Source organism: Benincasa hispida, chromosome 4, assembly GCF_027475165.1.
Source record: "Benincasa hispida cultivar pf3 chromosome 4, pf3_genome.v1.1, whole genome shotgun sequence".
NCBI classification, from domain to species: domain Eukaryota; kingdom Viridiplantae; phylum Streptophyta; class Magnoliopsida; order Cucurbitales; family Cucurbitaceae; genus Benincasa; species Benincasa hispida.
The window spans coordinates 18291935-18306296 of record NC_143481.1 but is presented as its reverse complement, the minus strand read 5'-3'; the positions used below and the strand labels follow the sequence as shown (position 1 = coordinate 18306296).

Here is a 14362-nt window from a genome sequence, read left to right as displayed (position 1 = left end):
ATTACATTATCTTATACAATCTCTTGGATATATATTCTATTTCTCCAATAAATGATTTAATTCACAAGAAAAAAGGTAAAGAAGATTAATTATTATCCAAAATTTTTTGAGAACAAGTTAGGGGTTAGAGAGAGAGAGAGAGAAAGAGAAGTGTTACTTTTTGGGTTTTTTAATCATGGTTGAAATGATCCCATATCACAATCATCAGTCATAAGTTTAAACTTTGATTCACTTTGAGGACAAATTTTGTTGGTTCAAAAGCCAAAAATAAAAAATAAAATAAAATAAATAAAGCCTTTTTGCCTTTAACTGCCTTAAATAGTTGCATGCCTTTATTATTCTTTTGACATTAAAACACACTCCATGAGGAAATTGTTTAAAGTTTATAATAAAGTTGTAAATTTTTTTTCATTTTTTTAAAGTTCGAGTGAAAGATTGAACTATCATCGATTAGCAATTTTTTAATAGTTTAATCATAATTTACAATCGAGAGGATAAAGAAGTTCAACATTGAAGCATTGCAATATTAATATCTTTATTTGTTTAAAGAGACCTTATACTATACAAGGAAGTAAAGTGAACTAGTGATTGACAGTTCAAAGACCTAATACATGCATATATGAGTGAAGGAAGGAAAAGTTTGACTAATTAATGTACAAAATATGAAAGTTGTGATAGTATATAAAACAAAATCATTTACTAAAATATACGTCAATATGAGTATAGTTTGGTTGTAGTAAAAATTGCACCAGTTGTCTTCTCTAATTTGGATCCATGAGCCACATTTATTTTTAAAATATATATAATTCATGAAAATGAGAAAAATGTATTCAAAAATTAAAATGAGTATAATATTTTTATAGGTATTGGCATTAAAATGTGAAGAATAGTGTAACTATGGACAATCTCTCTCACCCACTTAAACTTTACAACTTTTCTAATGCTCTCCTCTCTTTTTTTTTTAGTTCGACCGTTGTGGCAAGCAGTATCAGGATTGGATCGAATCATCGACTTTTGAAATAGTAATTTATATCTTATCTTTTGAACTATATGTTCGAGATTGCATCTCTCTACATTATTTAAAAATGAAAATTTTATATTTTATGTTACAAAATCGACAAACAAAGAATGAAAAAAGGTAAAACAATAGAAAATGGACACATATATTTTACGTGGTTCACTAATTATATGTTAGTTACGTCAACGTGACAGAAAGAGAACAATATTATTCACGAGACCTCCGTACTTGATCGTTCAAAGTGTTAGATAATAGATTCAAGGTATTCCAACATTTTAAGTTGATGAAGTAATGTTAAATCTAGACGTGTCAGAGGCGTATGTACACCAAACACTCATGTTCAAACCATTCACGAGAAATATTTGTCGATTAGTTTAACTTTATGATTTAATATGCCAATCAAATCATACATTAGAGAGTAGAAACACACTTCTTAACCCATTGGTTTGACTCGTTTTTTAATCATTTGATGATAGTTTAATATATTGTCTGAACACAAATGAACATAAACCCAAATCTTTGGGTTAATTATAATATCATTTATTATAGTTGTCACTAGTTCGGGTATGTTAATAATATTTACGAGAAGTGAAAATAGTATATGTCTCACAATGAAAGATGTTTTCTTCCTTCTTTTTGAATATTACATTTGAGAGAAAAATTCGAACCATAGTCATATGAAAGAGCATTAGCTAGTAATACCAAATTAATTATGAGAGTGTTTAATTGTCTCTCATTAATAATTTAGAGAGATAATTGACATTTAGTTAGCAATGGGCTACAAATTAAAACATAAACATAAAATAGACCATTTAGATTTGAAAATAAAAATATAATAAAATCCACTCTTTGAGTGAATTTAAAATTCCTTAATCCTCCTTCTATTTGTTAATTAATTAATTAGATAATGTGGATTGGGATAATAATGCTCCCATTGATCTTTTCCAATTTACCAGACGACAAAGAAACTCCTCAACCTGCACCCAAAAAGAAATCTCTTTTAAAATGCAAAACATTATTTTCCACTTTTAACATTTTTTTATTTTTACTTTTAATTTTTCCTTGGACAAAAATGTAAAAGTACATAGAGATAATTATTTTTAATCTAAAAAAATATTGGGTTAATTATTACCTCGGATGGTTCTTGCAAGGAATAAGAGGCACAAGTTTCCTTGGGGAATTTTGACACAAGGATTCCAAACCCTAATCCTTTACTTTGCAAAACCTGTTTCCAATTTTACCCCCACCAAAAATATATACCCTTAATTAATTAATATTATCCAATATTTATAACATATTAAAAAAATATATATCTTATCTTATATATTTTGAATTTTCATACCTTGAATGCATCCTCGTCTGTTCGATCATCTCCAATATAAACTGGCAAGACATCACTAGAATTTGCAAACCCTATAGAAAAAGGTAAAAAAAAAACGGTGAGAGTCCATGTACAGTATTTTCAATTGCAGTTCAATTCGGTCTTTGTACTTTCAATTTTTTTTTTCTAAATTTTATGTTAAAAATTTGAAAATAGTGAAAATCAAGATGACATTGTAAACTTTTAAATGTGTAATTAAGCTAGGTTGAAAATATAATTATAGGACATGGTTTAATATATTTTTACCTAATGACTCTAGCAAAAATTCCAAAGCTTTGCCTTTGTCCCATTTGATTGCTGGCCGAATCTCTAGTACCTGTTCATTATTTGTCTTTTTGGTCAGCCACAAAATTCAACAGAGAGAAAAATAAATATAAATATATAAATCATTTTTTTAATAAACAAAACTATCGAAGTAAGACCCACAAAAGCTGTCTAAAAAGTACAAGGTTTGGCACGTGTGTGTTAGATACTAGGATTTTTCCATAAATGTTAAAAGAGAATTAAAGTTTTTTTTCAAAAAATAAATATTAATTTAAAAAAATAGAGTAGAAAATTATTACCTTTCGTCCTAAACTCAGAACCAATTTAGGATATTGATTAACCACCGATTTTACTTGCTCCGATAATGCACCCCATCTCTATAATTTTATCCCAAAAAAAAAACAAAATTAATTAATTATTTATTTAGTTTTGGGTTTTTTTTTTTTTTTTTGGTAGTTTTAAAAAAAATTACTTTTTCATCGACGCAGCGAAAATGCACAGAAATGCAGAACTTGTTGTTTTCCACTTTAGCTCCTGTAATGGACTTTGTTATATCTGACAAGGTTTTATATACCTGAAAAAGAAAATAAAATTTAAAAATTAATTAATTTATATATATATATATATGTGTGTGTGTGTGTGTGTTTGAAAGTATCTTTATGTATTGACTTTTGAGACGAACAAACCTCGTCAATCATGGGCAGCAGCTCACTTGCCGGTTGGAAAAGCACTGCTTCATTGCCCTTAAAAAAAAAAAAAAAAAAAAAAAAAAAAAAAAAAAGTAAATTTTATTATCACTCACTGATAAATAAATAAATAAATAAATTTGTTACATACTTTGTTGTATTTATTATTATAGCCTTTAGTTGGGCCTTGTATGTCCATTCCATGACTCCCTGCATAGAACAGCTCTGCCAATCCAACAAATTCATAAACCTGCAAACATTTAAATTAATAAAAATCACTTATATTTAATAGTAATAAATGAACTGTAACTCATTAATTTGGAATTGTAATATATATGTATATATTGCCTTGTCTTTGCATCTTCCGCTGACTATAGCAGTTGGAAAACACGTAGCAATGTTTTTCACTGCTGCTCTCATCTGTTCACAAAATGTTTGACACACAATCATAAGTCATCACAAGAAAAACAAAAATATTGAACGTGACTGGACTGTCTTATAATAACTGTTCTCAGCTTTAGAATATCTTTTTTCTCCTCCTCCCTTATGTTTGTCAAAAACTTAATGACGGGCAAACTAGAGTAGGTTTTCCCCTCCCCCCCTTTGATGGGATGATTTAAAGAGTACAAACCTCATTGCTCATGAATGCTCTATCAGGATCTTCAACAATAGGGGAAAGAGTGCCATCATAATCCAAAAACATGACAATTTGTTTGCCTTTAGAGGCTGTTGTAATTTGGTCGAACATGTTCAGTGCAGAAGGAAGTTGAAACTACAATGTATATCATTATCAAAACACACCAAAAATCAATCAAAATCAAATTAAGACAAAACAGAGTTTTCATTTTATGACAAAGAAAGAAACAAATAAAGATGGAGAAACTCACAATCCATGGGGATTGAGAAAGAGAAAAAGGAGAGTTATTAAGACGTGTAGGAGAAGAAGCTCTCATCAAATCAACAGAGGAAGCAATGGCTCTGCCTCGACCGCCATTTTCAGTTCTTTTGAAAAGCTTTTTCTTTGAAATATTAGCCATAAATCCTCCAATTCTTGCGACTGTAAAGGCCACACTGATTCGTGATTTGGCTTTGGGAAGAGAAGCTTTCTGGTTGGTCATTTGGGTGAGAAAAAACAGAGGGAAAAACAGAGGATTGGGATTTGGGATTCTGAAGAAGATGAAGATGGGAAAGAAGGGGAATTGGAAGGGTGAATTTATAACACACCTTTCATGGCATTAATGGACCAAATTATTTTATCCTTTTTATTATTATTATTATTTGCTTTAATTCCTGTACTTTTCAGCCACCATTCTCATACCCCACAACACCACTCTCTCTTCCCCACCATACCCAAATATTATTATTCTCTTCTCTCTATAATTTTTATTTTTCAACATCCTCTCTATTGTTTAATAATATATGATATGGTTTAAAATATCTTTTTTACTTGGTATAGATTCATTAAAGTGATGGATTTCTAGTTTTATAATTACTTCAATCATTAACTTACCTTTCTATCACTATCAACTTGAGTATAATTTAATCAATAAAACGTATGTCTTCAGCTAAAAGATCAAAAATTTAAATTCTCCCATCTCATTTGTGAACTAAAAAAACGTAAGAATTATAACATGATGTAATGCAAAGTCTAATGGTGTGATTTTTTTCCTTTTTAGAATAATACAAAAAAATAAATAAATAAATAAGGAACTAAAGAGATATTAAATCACTTAACATACAGTAGCATCGATATGAAGCTTGATGGTTCAATTGGATTATAGAAAATTTTAAGTCATTAAAATGTTATGAATATGAATAGGGATTGAGATAGAAATTTTTGTTAGAGAATGACAAAATTGTACATTTGAATGTTTAATATATAAAATCTTGTTATTGTACAAATCAATGAGGACAAATTAGAGAGGTAAAAATAAAATAAAATAAAAAAAATCCAAACTTAATTTTTGTATGATTCTCTTGTTTTCTCGTTTCACTTTGTTTGATAATTGAATATGAATAAAAACATCTTTACAACAAACATTTTGTTTAGAATTTAAAAGTAAATTAAAATATCGAAGTAGAGATAGATTTAAAGAGAACAATATCAAATAATTGTATAGTTATAACTATATTTTACATGTTTGTCCAATACTCGGAACAAAGAACACAATTAAATATTTGAGTAGTGAGTGTGGAATAATTTAGTTCATTTGAAGGGGGTTTGTGATGAAAATAGGAAGAGTTGGTAAAAGCAAATGAAAATGATGTATATAGGAAAATAAATAATGGGTGTGGTTTGCAAGCTAGCGATATCTTAGAGCACTAAAGAGAAGAAAAAGAAAAGAGAAAAAAAATGGGTGAAGGACCACTGAACCCCACTTCCAAACATTTGAATTGATTGTTGTTTGGGATTGCTAGTGCTCAATAGGGCTTTTATCATGTTTTTTTTAATAAATAATTAGATTGTTTTTAAATATAGAAAAATAGTACATTTTACTGTACTTACAAATATTTTCAATAGTTTTAGCATTTAAAATAATTTTCCTAAATAATTTATATTTGCATCAATTAAAACTCCAAATTAATAATTATTGTATCAATTTGATTAATCATAAATGTAACTCTTATAAGTGAGGATTTAAATTTGTCTAAATAAATAAAGACAAATAGATAAAGGCGAAAAGATAAAAAGTCACTCATATTAATGAAAAATTGCTAAGGTCTGTTTGATTAATTTTATTCCTTCTCTCTAATATTACGTTCATCTTTGTATTTAAAGAAATTCTGTACACGTGTGAAAATAATGCATAATAGTTTTAAAAAGGAAATCTTAATAGTAAGGGTCTAAATTGATTCAATTATATGAAAGTTTATGTCTTGGTTTGATAATTATTTTGTTTTTAGTTTTATCTTTTTTGAAAATTATACTTTTTTTCCTCACAATCTTTTTTTTTCTTAGGTAAGTTTTTCACCTTTCTTAAAATCACATTTGAATTTTAAGTCACATTTTATAAACAAAAGAAAATTTACATTTTTTTTTCAAAGAAAAATAGTTATTAAACAAAATCTAAAGATTTTTTTATTTTCATTGATAATACAACCACTATGTTATGTTTTTTTAATTGAAATTTAAGGATTTTAATTGATACCATTCAAATTAGACATTTAAATTGATTTTTTTATGTATATAAAAAGAAAGTATTATGTAAATTGGCACCCCACTTTTTGGGATTTCAGCTTTTTTTCTTTTATTTATTTATTTTTGCTACTATCTTTTCATGCTCCAATTATAATATTAATACAATGATTATGGTATGGAGAAGAGTTGAGAATGTGAAGATTGATTGATTAATATTAGTGTTTAATATTGTGTTGGATTTGATTGGTATATATAATGCTTAATTAATTGTAAGGTTTGGGACTTAGTGCACTTCAACATCCTTACAAAGCTTTTTTCTTTTTCTTTTTTTTTTTCCTTTTTTTTATAAACTTTCTATTATCTCCTTTAACATTTAGAACTTAGCATTAAACTTTTGGAGAAGGCTATACAAAAACCCATTATTTCAAGTTTCATGACAATTAAACACAAAGAGATGGTTAATAATCAAGTTTAATTTTTAAAAAAATTAAAAAAGTTTAAAAATAAAATCCTATATTTTGATAACAATTTTGACTTTTAAAACCCAAGTATATGAAAAATATTTATTCATATTTGATTAGTTTTCATTTTATAAAAACAGTTAAAATAAAACAACAAAAAAAAAATAAAGTAAGTATATTATTGCTACGAAATTAAAAAATATATATTATCAAACAGATTTAGAAAGCAAAAATTATCATAATATGGGTTTTAATTTTGGAATAAAACAAATATATTACACCTTTTAAAATTAGAAAAAAGGAGCTACTTTCTTTTCCTTCTTTTTTTAAGCTGTGATTAAAGTGGAAAATAGAATAGGAAGGAAAATGAAATAACATCAATTGGACTTTTCTCCTTCGAAAGTCAATTTTTTGCCTTTTATTTTCCTTTTTCTCCTTCCTTTTTTATGCTTTCTTTAAAAATAAAAAGGGAATTAAGAAAAGGAAATTACTTCTTTCATTAGTTTCAATGTATAGTGAATATTTATTTATTAATTACCATAATCCAATAATATTGAAATTATATATATATATATATATATATGAGATTTGACAATAAATATATTATAATTTGAGAATGAACCTTTTATTGTCGGAAGATTAATTTCCTTTTTCCCATGATTATGTCGTAGGAAAAATGTAATTGGTTAAAAATAGTCGAGAAAAAGATTTCATATTGTCAGCAAATAATAAATAGTAATCGATGTTAATAGAACAATAATTCACATAAAATATAAGGTTGAAGTAACGCTAAGTCCTAATATTAATCAATATTATTGTATTGCCGGTATCGCAACTGATTTGAAAAAAAAAAAAAAAAAAAAGAAAAAAGATTAGCCGTCTTTTTTTCTAATTTGAAAGATGATGAAGGGTGCATTTGGATTAACTTATCAATGGTTCAATTTTGAAAATAAGTCATTTTAAAACAAAAATAAAGTATTTGACCATAAGAATTTAAATAAAAATTTGTTTTTTTTAAATTATTTTTTCTCAAGTAATTCAAACAAATCATATAGAACTTAATCAAATTCCTTTTATATATATATTAGTGTGCTTCGTAAGAGCCAAAAAAGGGGGAAAAGGAAATCGAAAAGAAAAATGGAATAAAGGGGGAAAATAATAACGTTTAGAATAAAATGTAATTTAATTTGAATATTTTTCATTATTAGCACAATAGTCTTCTTTATTGCAAAAAGTTTCGTTTCATTCTCTTGACATCTCTTTTACACGCCGATTTCTCGTCAGAGTCAAATCCGTAGTGCTAATTTCTAAGTTGGAGTTTAAAAAGCAATCAAAAGGTTAGATCTTTTTGTTTCCTTTTCTATCTAATTTAATTAATAAGTTTGATTTACGATATTATTATTATTATTATTATTATTACTATTATTATGCTAATTTCATCGACATTTTTACATTACTATTGGTTTGACATCGAAAGAAGGAGAATTAATATTCTATGCTATTGCAAAAAAAAAAAAAAAAAAAAAAAAAAAAAAAAAAAAAAAAAAAAATTCATGTAACATAAACAATGTAAGCAATACAAAAATAACACAAAATGTGAACATAATATAAAAAAAAATGTTTTAATTTGAAATATTTATTTATTAATTATATATATATATATATTTGTTTCTAATGATATTATAAAAAATATATATTCATCAACATTGACATTTTATCAATTTTATTTTTACAAAATCAATATCTCAAAATCTCGTCAATTTTTGGTTAGGCTTATATAATTTAAGTTAAGATATAATTGAGTCTATACTTAACAAGTGAGTTTGTTTATCCTAAACTATCATATAAATCTCGTGTGTGTATATTGTAGCTATATATTCCAAATTTTAAATCAAACACAAAGAATGACAAAGATTTATGTATTCCAATATTCTCACTAAAACTTGCAACATCGATATATAGAGACCTTGTATTTTGTGTGTATTAATTAAGCATATAATTAGAAGTGATTTTGATTCACATTTGTCACGTTAAAATCATTTCGAAGTAGCTTTAAAATCACTTAAAATTAATTGAATATTAAATTTTATACTTCAATATACATTATAATTAATTGATTTAGAATGATTAAAAATATATTTAAGAATATTTTTTACACTTTATGCATATGTTAGTTCATGAACAATTGAGATATAGAATATTGGAATGTTGAAATTGAGGGTGAAAAAAGAATATGAACCTAAAACATAACTATAAAATTAAGGAAAGTAGGAAGGCCATGTGTGGGAATAATAATGGGTGTGAAGGGTCAAAAGTTTTTGTATGGTTGAAGAAGAAGAGAATGAGAGAGTTAGGCAAAGGAAAAAAGGAAATTTTTTAAATGGGGAGCTAAATACAAAGTTTGGAATAACTTAGGGTTCAAGAAAAAGGAGATGAATAATATTTATTTATTTATTTATTTATTTATTAACATGTGTTTTCTAGCACTTCATCTTAAGATTTAATGGTGTGATTATTTTTATTATTAAAGTTTGTGTGCAATATTGATTCTCATTAGTGTATATTATTTTCTTTCATTTAATAACAATATATCGTAATTAATCATCCATCGTTTAAAGGTGAGATATGTGAATTTTCAAAATTATCTAATTAAAGAATTATGAATGGAGAAGACTAAATTCTCGAATTTTCTGTACATGTATCTTTGAATGAAAAAAAAACTAAAGTTGCTTTTGCTTAACAATAAAAAGTAAAAGTACTCTTAATCATATATTCATTATTTGTATAAATAATATATTCAAGTAATTATATTACTAGTCACATCCAAACTTAAAATTGCACCATACTAATATGCTTTTAACACATAATAAAGTGTTCATTAATGGATGAAAGAGCTATGCACTATACGTAATGTTGTATATCTATCAATTTTCTTCAAAATGTTTCTTGTTTATACAACTTTATGTGTATATTTGCATAGTCTCAAATTTTCTTTATTATTATTATTATATGATGAAGTTGTATAATTCATATTGGTCGAGACCGTCAATCACTTTCCTCTGTCAATATATGAATATAGTTCAATTGGGCACATATTTGATTCTCTCACTCTATATATCATTAAAAAAAATATACTCACTTCTTTCTTGAGTCACACATTTGGCTCGGGGACGGATCTATTAAGGGATCAAGAGAGCATATGCTCCCTACAATGATGAGGTTGGACGTGCGTTTTTTTTTTTACTTAAATATAAAACATTTATACTTTTATATTAACTATATGGCAAAACCAATTGTAAGTGTGCACATTGTCTATCATTAGTCCAAGGATCATTCCTTTAGTTTGCCAATTTTTTATTCTTTATTTTTAAATATATATACCTAGATTTAAAATTACGTTTATATTAAGATTAAATTATAAGTTTAGTCTTTAAAATTTAAAATTTATGACTAATAACTTCTTAAACTTTCAAATTTGACTATAGTCTCTTAAAATTGTCTAATAGATTACTTCAATTTTATATCTAATATATCTCAGAAATACTGAAAATGTTTAAAAGGTAGTAGTCGTTTTATAAGACAAAAAATAGTTTTATATACATTTGAACCTTAAATTTTAAATCTTATAGCTAATTGATAAAATAATTTTAAAAAGATGTCTAACCATATCTATTAAGCACAAAATTAAATTCAATGTCTAATATCACATTTAATTTTGAACATTTTCATACATGTAAGAGACATATTAGCTACAAATTCGATAATTTAAGAATCTATTAAAAATAAAAATAAAAAATTCAGATCTATAAGATATTTTTAAAGTTTATGAACTATATAAACACAAAATTAAAATTCTATGAGTCAAGACTTCTATTATTGGATCCCTCTCACTTGAAGTTCTATATCCACTATAGATTTGGCGATTTTTTTTCTTTTTTTAAAGAGCTATTAAAAAGAAAGGTTATATTCTAAAGTACACCACCCTTAAGAAATATTCTTAGTAGAAAGTTGGCTTATATTCACTTAAAATCTTGAATTCTATGAATGATTTCACTAGAAGACAAATCAAATTCGACTACTCTAGAGGGAAAAGAAAAACAAATAAAATAATAATATCGTAAAATATTCTATTTTATTTTGTATTAATTTAAAACAATTCTTAATACTCAGCTAAATACACGTGGATTTTAGACAGAATATTTGTGTGTGGAATGTTTGGAGATTGTAATAAAATTCCCTACGATATATATATACATAGAGAGAGATTTTATAGGTTAGGGTTAATATTTTATAATGTGTATTTATTTATTCCAACACCAATCATATATCATCACTCCCTTGGAATCAATTAAATAATTAACCTTATATTAGGGTAGACTTTAGACATTATTATTTTGCTGATTATAATCTAATAATATATAATATTGTTTTGTCCTTGGAGAAAATTAAATATAATTGGTGAGATCCTTTATTCCACCAAAACAAGTTTGAAGGGTATAATAATCCACAAAATTCCAAATCCAAGTAATTCGTCAATTAAAGGATCTAATGCTGTTAGGAAGGTCCAAGTTTCAAAGTAGATGGAAATCTAGGGAACTCCATATCTTGGCTTTATTAATATATGGCCTCTTAATAAATAATAATAATATGATTATCATTAAGTTAAATTATAAATTTAGTCTATAAAATTATATATTTAATTTTTAATCTTTTTCATAATTTTGAGGTTTGATCAAAGGCATCAAACTTGAGGTAATCATGTAAAGGAGAGGAGAGTGATCTTTTGATTCTTGGTTTATTTATATTTATATTTTTTGTATGATAAATGTTTAAACGTGGATATCGACGTATATGTCGATATCATTAGAAATATCGATATTGACGGAGATCTAAAAAAATTATAAAAAGAAAATGTTCATATTTGTGTTTTCTAAGAAATTAAAATGTTTGTTATTTATATTATATTTATATTTGTGATATTTTGTTGCTTATATATATATTAGATTTTTTATGATACATCTGAAATATTAAAAATTCAAATTGATGAAAAATGTAAATGTGAATAGAAATGTCGACGTATCGTTAATATAATATATATTAGTGCCAATGGTTTATAGAAAACAATGTCCTCGCATTTTTCTTATGGGTTGTGAAAATTGTGAATTTGGTGAATGAATTGGAAAAATAGATCACAAACACGGCAGAATAAACGGCGGATACCCTACCGTAGTGCCGGCGGCTGTTTGCTTCTTTTGAAATTGATGACAGTTTGATTAATTTATCACGTGACTATTTTAGTACCTCTTTTTCACTTATTTAATATTTATCTTTTTTTTTTCCCTTGCATGTAAAAGTGTTGGGTTAATTCTTGAAATTACAATTTTAAAAAATCGTCAATTTGATCGACATTGGTAGAAGTCTATACATGTATAAGAATATATGAATTGACGATTTTCAAATATGATCTTAATAAAGCTTTTAATTGATTAACTTGTAGCAATTTATAAGTTTAATTGAAAAAAAAAATTGAATGTTTTGCATGATATTTGTCAAATTAAATCTAAAGGAATGTGTAAATTGATATAGTTATGAAAATTCGAGGTTTAGATTAATACACTTATGAAAGTTCATGGTTTAAAATAATATAATCATTAGTTTATGATTTAAATCGATACGACCCCAAAGTTCATGAGTATAAATTGATATTTGCCCAAAAAGTCATTAATGCATTGTAATATTGAATATTATATTCATAAATTTGTTACATTCTCTTTTTTTTTTTCAATAGAAATATTTTTTTATTATTATTATATCTAACATTAGGTGTTAGGAAAATTTCATTTTATACCCCTAAACTTTAAAGGGGCATTTGTGGCCTTAAGTTGGTTATAATAATTCATAGGTTGTAATAGTTTGTGCTTAGGGTGCCGACTACTTTAATTTGGGTTATAATAGTAATCATAGTAACAAAGAAGGAAAGAGATGATGAGTAGCAAATAGTAAATATTGTAACAAAGAGAAATTTGAAATAATAATATTGTAGATAATTATAATATATTTGGATCCCAAACATGAAGTGGGTTATTATAGCCCATTCCACCCACTTCAAGTTTGGGGGCCAAACACCTTCTAAAAAATGTATCTATTTAGACCTTAAACTAGTAATCGTACTAATTTAAACTTTGAATTTTTGTAAGTGTATATAATTTACACTATTTTTCATATTTAGTTTGAAAAAATATTGTATGAGCTATATAATTGTTTCCATTAAACTTTTGTAGTATTATAAGTGAATCAATTTAGAACATTTATAAAGATTAACCGTGAAATTGTTCATTTATTCAATCTTTTAAACGTATGTAGACTTCTTTATGTTCTATATTAACAATATAAACAATTAGAATGGATACATTGACAATCTTATAAAAAAAAGTCATAATTGAGAATTGATTCACGAATGAAAGTTTAGGGTTTTAATCAATAAAATTATAAGTCTCGCACGATATTTATGGAAGTTCAATATTTAAGTTGACACAGTTATTAATTTAATAAATTAATATTTTTCCTAAAGTATATTTATATATAGAATTTGTGTTGCATATGAAAATGTGGTATTTATTTTGAGTAAGAGTTACTTTTATTTTAAATTTCAAAATGCTACACTTTTGTCTTTTTGAATTTTTATTTGGTCTTTAAATTTTAAAATATTATATTTTTCTGAAAGGATAATATAACATTTTTTTTTATTCTTAATGTCCATATCAGAAGTTTTACTTTTACTCCTTATTTGTTTCTTACTGAACTTATAGTCATCTGTGTTAATAAAAGTATAGAAAGGGATTGGACACAAAAAGAGCAAAAATCCCACAAACTCACATAAAAAATTGTTTTTTTTCAAAAAAAAAACCAATGTTGTAAACTGAGAATAATTATAAAAAGAAATAATAATAATACCAATTTGATTCTCTAAATATGTATTTTAGTAATTGTACTTATAAAACATGATCATTTTCTTCATTCATTTCTATTTTTATTTCATTTTTAAGGGGACCAACACGATCATTTTTTAAGAATTTGAGGATGAAGATGAACCAAATTTGAAAGCACAATGACTAAAATGAATAAATGTACAGATGATTCTAGCGGACTAAATTTAAAAGTATAAAGATGAAAAATGAATATTTTGAAAGACAATAATCAAAATAAACTAAAACCAAAAGTTATCTCGGTATTAAAATAGTATTTATAAAATATAAGTAATAAAAATGTTAAAAGTAATTGTATTTCTTTCTTCTTTTTTTCTTTTTTTCTTTTTGGATGGGTATGAAATCAAATAACAAGAAGGTCTCTCCAATCTACCAACCTACCTACTTGTTAATTCCCACTTGTCTCTCTCCATAGGCTTAGCCACTT

The 14362-nt window shown here is 25.6% G+C and overlaps 1 protein-coding gene across 1 annotated transcript; it reads right to left on the bottom strand.

Annotated features, from left to right (window-relative positions):
* Nucleotides 1-1694: 1694 nt before the first annotated feature.
* Nucleotides 1695-4577, bottom strand: LOC120075991 (putative trehalose-phosphate phosphatase D). Its single transcript, XM_090312557.1, has 11 exons — nt 4237-4577; nt 3981-4121; nt 3698-3769; nt 3501-3599; nt 3350-3406; nt 3136-3237; nt 2963-3040; nt 2646-2715; nt 2361-2431; nt 2151-2243; nt 1695-1995 (listed from the first exon to the last, which is right to left on the bottom strand). The coding sequence occupies exons 1-11, from the start codon at nt 4465-4467 to the stop codon at nt 1915-1917; spliced, it is 1095 nt and encodes a 364-aa protein (XP_090168683.1). The 5' UTR covers nt 4468-4577; the 3' UTR covers nt 1695-1914.
* Nucleotides 4578-14362: the final 9785 nt, after the last annotated feature.